This window comes from Leguminivora glycinivorella, chromosome 25 (genome assembly GCF_023078275.1).
Source record: "Leguminivora glycinivorella isolate SPB_JAAS2020 chromosome 25, LegGlyc_1.1, whole genome shotgun sequence".
NCBI classification, from domain to species: domain Eukaryota; kingdom Metazoa; phylum Arthropoda; class Insecta; order Lepidoptera; family Tortricidae; genus Leguminivora; species Leguminivora glycinivorella.
The window spans coordinates 10,206,749-10,217,620 of record NC_062995.1 but is presented as its reverse complement, the minus strand read 5'-3'; the positions used below and the strand labels follow the sequence as shown (position 1 = coordinate 10,217,620).

Sequence of the window (10,872 nt, the reverse complement as noted above, 5' to 3'; positions counted from 1 at the left end):
AAAAATTTGTATGCAAACCAAGACCTTTACAGGGGACAGCTCAATCACATTTTTTGCCATACGAAATTAAACCTTATTGCTGAAACAGAAAGTCGATCGTATCAGACTAGCGAAAACGGTCCACATGAGAGGGCATTGTTTGGGCTGGTGTCCCTCTCGCACGTGTTGCCAGTGTTAATGAGGTTCCCATATGAGTAGTATTTTTATCTGTATATTACCTGACTCTATAACTTCTTATTTTATTTTAATGTTATATTCAAACTAGGGTTTCGATATATTTCAAAAAAATTGAAAATAATTATAATGTAATTATTTTGATGCCAGTAAATCAAAGATTTGTATAATTAAAAAATACTTTCAATTGGGTGTTAGTAGATTTAGTAGTAACTTTGAAAATTGACTGGTATCCCCAATTTATGACAGTGATGACGTCACTGAATAATGTTGACATTGTCAGCAAGTGCGAGAGGACACCAGCCCAAACAATTACCTCTCATGTGGACACACTTTTTGACCTAACTAAACAATCTAGTTTAATAATTCTAAATCTATGTATGCAAATTGCACTGACAGATCTGTCAGTGTCTTGTCAGTGTCAGTTTGAACTGTCAGATTGCATAAAAGATTTTTTTAAGATTATGAATTTTTAAGCCTTCCCATAGACGAGTCTTAATTTTCGTAATTTTCATAATCTTAAAAAAAACTTGTTTGCAAATTGACAGTTCAAACTGACACTGACAGATCTGTCAGTGTCAGTTTGCATACAAATTTTTTTTAAGATTATGAAAATTAAAACTCGTCTTTGGGAAGCCTATCACTCGTTAAGCTAGGAACACACTACGCGGACGTCCGTCGTAAATCGACCGCGGACGGGAATCTGGACAATGGAAATACACATAATCGTGCAAACTATCGGTCGACGGACGCGGACGTGGCCTTGAGCGCACGGACGTCCGATCGAAATCTGGCTCTCTGGATGTTTTGTTCCGTGCACACCACAGAGAACCTCCTATAGAGTGGCAGTCTTGTCATATTTGGTTCGCGATACGAGTCACCAGTGTTTGGGGTGCGAGGAGCGGGCGGGGAATGTGTTAAGCGCGCTGTGATTGGCCGTTTCAAGGACGGCGGGCAGTCGCGCCAGATGAAAAGGGACAGAAGTATGACTGTCCCTCTACTGACGCGTAAGTGGCCAATGTAAGTTGACCTATGCCGGCTCTGAATAAATTATAAATATGACTTATTTGTGGAATGTAATGCCGTCTGTTTTTAAATTTGAGCTTCTTGTTACCTTTCCACACCATTTCACACTACAGGTGGACATCTTTAAGGCATCAAAATACCCTTTTCCAATTTTTTTGTGCGAAAAACACGCGCTGCTTTCGGGTCTGTTACTTGGTCGATACTGATCGGGCACGGCGAGCGCCCGCGCTTATATCAGTGCAAATACTAGGAAGGCTGGCCACAGCGAGTCGTCTTGTAATAGATGTCTATAGGGGTTGGTCTGTGGTGCACTGCACACTGATAGGTCGCGGTCGCGGTCGTTTTACGACGGACGTCCGCGTAGTGTGTTCCTAGCTTTAGTCGTTGTCACTCTGCGTTGTTAAAATGATTCACTCATTTTTGATTTCATTTTGTTTTGTTTTAATAATATCACCAATATCTTGCATATAACGACTATTGAGGGAGACACTTTTGTCACAATTGTATGCCTTTTGAGTGTGCGAGTTGTGACGCGGGACCGTGAGAGATGGAGACGAGTGCCGAGTCTGGCAGCATGTCGCCGGCGCGCGTGAAGCTGGAGCCCGAGACGGACCAGTCGGAAATGAGTAAGTTCATATATGATATAACATAAATCGCTGATCGTGCGCATCGCCTCGAGCAATGCGACCGGTTTACCTAACGACCATACTTTATTTTTGACCAAATCAACATTAGTATCTCATTTAGAACCCCGCAGAAAAGAGTGGAAATAAAAGAGTAGCAACATCGTCGTGTGGTCGCTTTCAAATCAATAGCTGGCAACAAACAGTCTTAATATTCATAATCTGAAAAAGAAGAGTAATGATAAAATAATAATAATAATAAGAATTGTTCTCATCTTGCTAACGGCGAGTACTTGCACAGACATAATCTCGTAGCCAGGATTATTCACCAGCAACTTGCTCTTCAATACGGCCTTGTGGACCGCGAAGTACCGTACTACAAGTACTTACCTGCGCCAGTTCTCGAAAATGGTCGTGCCACGCTCTATTGGGATCGATCTATTATCACTGACAGGACTATTGTAGCCAATAAGCCTGACATTGTGATAATAGATCGACCGCAACGCCGGGCAGTGCTCGTTGACATCACCATCCCCCATGATGAGAATCTCGTGAAAGCCGAGAAGGACAAGTCCAGTAAGTACCTAGACTTGGCTCACGAGATAACCGCCATGTGGGATGTTGAATCAACAATCATTGTTCCGATAGTCGTTTCAGCTAACGGTCTCATAGCGAAGAGTCTCAACCAACATCTTAAGAGACTCTCGCTAGGTGGCTGGATCAAGGGCCAGATGCAGAAGGTGGTGATCTTGGACACAGCGCGGATAGTTCGACGGTTCCTCTCTCTGCAGCCCTAACCACTGGCAGCTTGGGCCCAGCCCCGCTGCTGGCGGCACCCTAGGTTAGGTTTTTTATAATGTGTTTATATGTTTTTTATATTGTTTTGTGTGTTTTTGTATTTTACTTTTATATTCATAATTATAAACAGCCTAGCCTAAGAAAGAAAATAAATACTGAGAATAATAAGAAAAAAGAGAAATAAATGAGAATAAAATCGTTTATTCAGTATAAGAGTAAGTTAACATTTTTCAGAATTGGAACCTCTTTTTAAGTAATAGTTACTTGTATTAAGAGGCACCGCTCTCTCATATCACCCTTGACACTGGCGAAATAGTCCCAATGGACTGCAGCCATTTAATTTTAAAAACTGAACTGAATAAGAGCGTGTGGACAGTTGCAAAATTGTATGGAACTCCGTGCATTATGATTTTTCAGATTATGAATTTTAAGACTGTCTGTTGCCGGCCTAAGAAAACGGGACGGTACCATGATGTAGTCACTTTTTAATTTCTAAGTACATGTTCAATGATATCCTTTTAGATCATAGCAGAGGACATAACTAAACACACCAGTAGAGTCTCTGAGCTTTAAATGTTTAAATGCTTGTAAAAATGGTTAACAATGAGTATAGTATTAATTAAGTAGGGATGTACCGACTATTGATTTGGCCGACTAGGCCGACTACCAACTAATCGGCACTGGGGTGGCCGATTAGTCGGCTAGTCGGCCAAAACAGTTTGTACAACTAAATAGTTTATAAAAACAAACAGTTTATAAAAACAGCATGCACTTACGTCTAGAACAGTGACATTTGGTGCAATGGAACTGCTGATGAAGAGTGAGCCGCCCCTGGTTAGAGTTCCGTTTTGATAATCATTATCATCTGTAAGTACTTCAGAATCATCAATTTCAAAATTGGTTCAGAAATGACGGAGATATCGAATAACAAACATTAAAAAATATACAGACGAATTATTGATAACATAATCCAACATTTGAAAGTATTTAGCACCAAAACCCCAAAGGAAGGCGGTTTTTTTTCTTAAAAATTATTTCAAATCAAACCTTTTACGTTAAGTGATTAAGTTTCTCACTGAAGACGAAGGAAATTTGCCTTCGCAGATTAAACAACGTAGCGTATGCCCATGTTCGCTGATTTGTGCCCTTCCGATTTCTCGATTAAGTTCTGGTCTATAAGCAATTTCAATCGGGCCGCAAAACCCTAGAAGACGATCCTCCAAGTGGACGACTTTAACAGGCCGAAACCTGAGCTAGATGAGAAGACTTTATCAAGTAGCCCTTACTTGTCTCTTTTATACATGCAGAAATAATATGAGTGCAGCCGCCGCACTAGTGTTTTACAAATGTCAATTCAAGTGTGCGTACCTACCACAAAATATACAATTGTAGCGGAAAATTCCTACAAATATGTAAGGGAAGTAGTAGTAGTAGTAAAAACACTTTATTGTACCAGAAAATAATACAACACACAGGAAAAAGAGCTTATTACAAGTACAAAGGCGAACTTATCCCTTTAAGGAATCTCTTCCAGTTAACCTTTGAGCAATTGAAGGGAAGTTCACGCTTTCTCGCCTCCGCACAGAGCGGGGGTACGTGCATCGGGCATTTAGTCGTCGCACATTCATTTAAATGAACATTGGTGGTATACCAACAGGAGCAGTATGATTTGATCTTATTGCGATTACACCCATTCATTGTTTCAGGCATTGTTAAAGAAGAAGCTGTATTCCTGGATGAAGAGGAGCGCGTGAAGGAGGAGTGGTCGGACAGCACGGCCGGGCTCGGCGTGAGCGAGGCAGCCATGCTGGCCGACTTGTACATCGAGCACGAGGTGAAGGACGAGCTCGTGCTGGGGCCGGAGCGCCCGCACCGCCCCGTAGTCGCCCCGGCCGCGCTATATAATCGTGTCGCAGCGTCCGCTCTCGTCTCCCCTGCTGCGGTGTCGGGTGTGCGCCGCTCGTGCTCGGTCAGGCTGGAGCGCCTGCTGGTGGACGCGGCGCGGCGCACCTGCCGGGTCGCGCGCCGCACGTACAAGCTGCGCGCCGCCGAGCCCGCACACACACCCAGCGCCATCGCCACCGGCTATCAGTGTCACCATTGCGGCAAGCGGTTCAGGAACAAGTCGGTTCTGAAGAAACACGTACACACTCACTCAGACGAGAAGCCTTTCAGCTGCAGCCACTGTAGCTATAGGTGTAGAACAAAGGCACATTTACGGCAGCACCTAATGACTCACACAGGCGAGAAGCCTTTCAGCTGTACTCACTGTAGCTACAAGTGTCGATCAAAAACAGATTTACGTAGGCATCTAATGATTCACACAGACGAGAAGCCTATCAGTTGTACTCTATGTAACTACAAGTGTAGAAGAAAGTCAGATTTACGGAAGCACCTAAGGACTCACACAGGCGAGAAGCCTTTCAGCTGTAGCAACTGTAGCTATAAGTGTAGAACAAAGGCACATTTACGGCAGCACCTAATGAAACACACAGGCGAGAAGCCTTTCAGCTGTACTCTATGTAACTACAAGTGTAGAACAAAGGCACATTTACAGCAGCACCTAATGACTCACACAGGCGAGAAGCCTTTCAGCTGTACTCTATGTAACTACAAGTGTAGAACAAAGGCACATTTACGGCAGCACCTAATGACTCACACAGGCGAGAAGCCTTTCAGCTGTACTCACTGTAGCTACAAGTGTAGATTAAAAACAGATTTACTGAAGCACCTAATGACTCACACAGACGAGAAGCTTTTCAGCTGTACTCACTGTAGCTACAAGTGTAGATTAAAAACAGATTTACGTAGGCATCTAACGACTCACACAGACGAGAAGCCTATCAGTTGTACTCTATGTAACTACAAGTGTAGAACAAAATCACATTTACGGCAGCACCTAATGACTCACACTGGCGAGAAGCCTTTCAGCTGTACTCACTGTGACTACAAATGTAAAAGATCAACAGATTTACGGCTGCACTTAATGACTCACACAGACGAGAAGCCTTTCAGCTGTACTCACTGTAGCTACAAATGTAAAAGATCAACAGATTTACGGCAGCACCTAATGACTCACACAGACGAGAAGCCTTTCAGCTGTACCCACTGTGACTACAAATGTAAAAGATCAACAGATTTACGGCTGCACTTAATGACTCACACAGACGAGAAGCCTTTCAGCTGTACTCACTGTGACTACAAATGTAAAAGATCAACAGATTTACGGCAGCACCTAATGACTCACACAGACGAGAAGCCTTTCAGCTGTACCCACTGTGACTACAAATGTAAAAGATCAACAGATTTACGGCTGCACCTAATGAAACACACAGGCGAGAAGCCTTTCAGCTGTACTCTATGTAACTACAAGTGTAGAACAAAGGCACATTTACAGCAGCACCTAATGACTCACACAGGCGAGAAGCCTTTCAGCTGTACTCTATGTAACTACAAGTGTAGAACAAAGGCACATTTACGGCAGCACCTAATGACTCACACAGGCGAGAAGCCTTTCAGCTGTACTCACTGTAGCTACAAGTGTAGATTAAAAACAGATTTACTGAAGCACCTAATGACTCACACAGACGAGAAGCTTTTCAGCTGTACTCACTGTAGCTACAAGTGTAGATTAAAAACAGATTTACGTAGGCATCTAACGACTCACACAGACGAGAAGCCTATCAGTTGTACTCTATGTAACTACAAGTGTAGAACAACATCACATTTACGGCAGCACCAAATGACTCACACAGGCGAGAATCCATTCAGCTGTACTCACTGTAGCTACAAGTGTAAATCTAATCGTTGTTTAAAGAGTCACCTGATGTCTCATACAAACTAGTTTTTTTTTTGCTGTAGCCACTGTGACTACAAGTGTAGAAAAAAAGGAAACTTACAGAAGCATTTTATGAATGACTCACATAAATGAGAAGCCTTTCAGCTGTACCCACTGTGACTACAAATGTAGAACAGATTTACGGCAGCACCTAATGAGTCACACAGATGAAAAGCGTTTCAGCCAGCCACCCAGTGCCATCGGCACCGTCTATCAGTGTCACCATTGCGGCCAACTGTTCTGGGACAAGTCGGTTTTAGAGAGACACGTACATACTCACAAAGACAAGGAGTCTTTCAGTTGTAACAATAACAATATGTATTTCTTTAAAATAAATATTGTTATTGTAACCAATGTGACAACTTGTCTTTATTTCTGCACTAATAAAGACAAGTTACAAATTCACCCAATGACTCACACAGTCGAGCAGATTTTCAGTTGTAGCCAGTGTGACTACAAGTGTAAAAGAAAACGCAAGTTAAAATTTTACCTAATGGATCATACAGGTGAAAAGCCCGTCAGCTGTGAACAGTGTGTCTACAAGTGTAAAAGAAAAGGAGATTTACAGAGGCAACTACAGTTACATTTACAGTTTCTAATGGGGTGGCAACGCGCATGTGACACTGTTTGAGTTGCAGGCGTCCATAGGTTATGGTGACCGCTTTCCATCAGGCTGACCGTATACTTGTTTGCCACCGACGTAGTATTAAAAAAGGCATCTATGGACATACAGATAAGAAACTTTTCAGTTGCGTCTGTGGCTACGTGTAAAAGAAAATACCTACTGAGTCACACTAGGTGTCGCGAAAGAACTCGAATTTTCATAAATAATCAGTAAATTTATGATAAATAAAGTTTACGTTGTATTATATTCTTGTAATTAAAAGAATGAAATGAAAATGAAATGTAATAAAAAGAAAGCGAGAAGAAACAAATCAGTCAACCAATTGAATAGAATAATGGTTTATTCGTAGGCACACAGACAATAAACAATTGTCGAGACATACAGATAGAATATGAAGAGCCACGAAATGGCCTCACTTCAGCATAAATTGCATAAACAGCAATTGTAATAAAGTGTAATAAATCTCTTCCTGCTTGTCATTTGGACATGTTTGACGTGTGGTGATGGGTTAAGAATTTCACCACCCCTTTCTTCCCGTGGGTGCCGTAAAAGTCGACTGTGGAATATGAGTTAAATTGTAGCGTAGGTGAGAGGCTGGCAACCTGTCACTGCAATGTCACAATTTCTTTTTCATTGAACCCTTATTTGCCAAGAATGACACTGAAACTTGAGTAGTTTCTTGTGATCTGCCTACCCCTTTATCGCGGCATCGCGCGAGTGGTTAAGCCTGGCGTCCACTAGGCTCGCCGAGTCAAACCTCTTTCATTCGCTTTCTGCATTTCTTATGAGAATGCGTCCATTATGACGGAATCGAGTAGCGTCGAATCGCATTCAAAATGTATAAGGACTCGATTCCGCGTTAGTGGACGCCAGACTTTACAGGTTCCTGTTCCTGGATACTTGCCTGGGGATACCTGGATACAGCTATCAGATATAACCATAGACAATGTAACTTGGTTGAAACCGTAGTTTTTTCTCGCTCTAACCACAGACTACTAAGACGATACCACGTATGCTCTTAACTTTACGTGAAAAAAATCCAAGTCGCCGTATTACGGTTTTCAATTCAAAGTCAAATACTCGAGGCATATACCGGGTGCCCGGCTGCCCGGTAATTAATGGACAACCTTTTAACCACCAAGAGGGCACCTTATACTGGTCCAGAAAATCGACTTTTAGGTTTAGTAAAAGTCGCCTGGTTTTCGAGATTTTCACACTTAAAATTTTAGGTAGTATTCAAATTTTAAAAATTGTGAAAATCTCGAAAACCAGGCGACTTTTACTAAACCTTTTTTTGACCAGTATAAGGTGCCCTCTTGGTGGTTAAAAAACCTGTCGCCTGGTTTTCGAAATTTTCACACCTTTTAAAATTTTAATACTACCTAAAATTTTAAAAAGTGTGAAAATCTCGAAAACCAGGCGACTTTTCCTAAACCTTAATGTCGGTTTTCTGGACCACTATAAGGTGCCCTCTTGGTGGTTAAAAGGTTGTCCATTAATATCCATTGAAATTTTAAAAAGTGTGAAAATCTCGAAAACCAGGCGACTTTTACTAAGAAAGAAAGAAAGAAAAAGGCATTTATTGCAACCAAAAAGAAAAAATAATAATAAATGACACTTACATACTAAACAGTACAGTTATATGGGGTTTGGTTTGTGGTTGCAAGAGGACACCACTCAGCATGTGCTCTGGCACCGATAGTGCCACAGCGCTGGTCTTCCGTGGAGCCCTGGGTCGGGCGATAGTGCAATAGATACAATAAGCTTGAAACAATGGTAGATAATAGATAATCTTAATCAGAAGAATCAGTGGCACACTATACAAGAACAAGAATAGAACACATAAAGGCATAGTTTTATTTCTATTTATACAATATTAAGTTTGATAGGTAGGGGCTCGTGATAGGAAATAGATAGGAAAATATAAATATACGGTATCAAGATAGAGATAGGAGGACGAGGAGGGGCGAGGAAGTGATAGATATATAGACACAAATATAAACCTTAAAGTCGATTTTCTGGACCAGTATTAGGTGCCCAGTTGGTGGATAAAAGGTTGTCCATTAATTACCGGGCACCCTGTATACTCGTACTCGCCTGTACAATGGGTTGTGTTCTGAAGAACTGTTTGACGTGATACCAACGGCCATTTTTCATCATCGCACCGCTCGCCATCGACAGGGGACTCATCCACACACCTTGCAACCTAAATGGTCGCGCACCGTGCGGTTTCAGAGGAATTTCCTGCCACGAACGCTCCGGCTGTGGAATGAGCTCCCTGTCGAGGTATTCCCGATGAACTACAGTATGGGGTTCTTCAAAAAAGGAGTGTACAAGTTTCTAATGGGTCGGCAACGCGCATGTGACTCCCCTTGAGTTGCAGGCGTCCATAGGTTACGGTGACCGTTTTCCATCAGGCGGGCCGTATACCTGTTTGCCACAGACGTGGTAATAAAAAAAATGGTTTACTTAATGATTTTATATTTTTATTTGCGTTATAGTTTAGACGCTTTGTGTGCGGGGCCTGAGTGGCGGCATCAGAAGCGCGTGCAGAGGCGCCTCCACCAGCGCGACGAGCGCCGCCGACGCCGCCAGCGCCGCCGCCGCGTCGCCGGAGAACCTCCACAGCTAAACACATTGATGTTAGACGATCTTCAAAATAAAGCCCCATTTAGATTGTACGAGTTTCTCGCCCGTCTTGGTCGAGAAACTTGTATGACATTATCGTATGGGATAATCGCCTGGCGAGTATCGTACGAAAACGTTTGCATTCGTGCGAGAAATAAAAACTCGCATACGATAATGTCATACAAGTTAAGACTATATATAGCATTGACGCATAAATAGTTTAGACGGAGAGTTGAATTTTCGGGAGATATTTCCATAACATTTCTCAACTCGTCTGCAACAGACAGTCTTAGGCCGGCAACAGGCAGTCTTAAAATTCATAATCTTATGAAATCAGATCGAGTGCACGGATTTCCATACAATTTCGAAACTCCACACACAGTTATTTTTTAAGATTATGATTTTTTTCAGATTGATCTGACAGATTGCGAATAATCTGAATTTTAAGAATGTGTGTGGCAATGTGTTGATCTGATTTTTACAGATTATGAATTTTGAGGACAGTGCCCTTGACTTGAAATAAAATACTGATTTTTACCTTTCTTGCTTTCTGGCACTATATGCCCAACCCAAGGGGTTTTTAGGGTTCCGTAGTCAACTAGGAACCCTTATAGTTTCGCCATGTCTGTCTGTCCGTCCGTCCGTCCGTCCGTCCGTCCATCCGTCCGCGGATAATCTCAGTAACCGTTAGCACTAGAAAGCTGAAATTTGGTACCAATATGTATATCAATCACGCCGACAAAGTGCAAAAATAAAAAATGGAAAAATGTTTTATTAGGGTATCCCCCCTACATGTAAAGTGGGGGCTGATATTTTTTTTCATTCCAACCCCAACTTGTGATATATTGTTGGATAGGTATTTAAAAATGAATAAGGGTTTACTAAGATCGTTTTTTGATAATATTAATATTTTCGGAAATAATCGCTTCTAAAGGAAAAAAGTGCGTCCCCCCCCTCTAACTTTTGAACCATATGGTTAAAAAATATGAAAAAAATTACAAAAGTAGAACTTTATAAAGACTTTCTAGGAAAATTGTTTTGAACTTGATAGGTTCAGTAGTTTTTGAGAAAAATACGGAAAACTACGGAACCCTACACTGAGCGTGGCCCGACACGCTCTTGGCCGGTATTTAAATGGTTATAAGCCCTCACAAATGTGG

General features: G+C 41.9%; 1 protein-coding gene across 1 annotated transcript; it reads left to right on the top strand.

Moving 5' to 3' along the window:
* The first annotated feature begins 1,586 nt into the window (after positions 1–1,586).
* LOC125239280 (oocyte zinc finger protein XlCOF6-like) lies at positions 1,587–7,186 on the top strand. Its single transcript, XM_048146818.1, has 2 exons — positions 1,587–1,826; positions 4,328–7,186. The coding sequence occupies exons 1-2, from the start codon at positions 1,748–1,750 to the stop codon at positions 6,463–6,465; spliced, it is 2,217 nt and encodes a 738-aa protein (XP_048002775.1). The 5' UTR covers positions 1,587–1,747; the 3' UTR covers positions 6,466–7,186.
* The last annotated feature ends 3,686 nt before the right edge of the window (positions 7,187–10,872 follow it).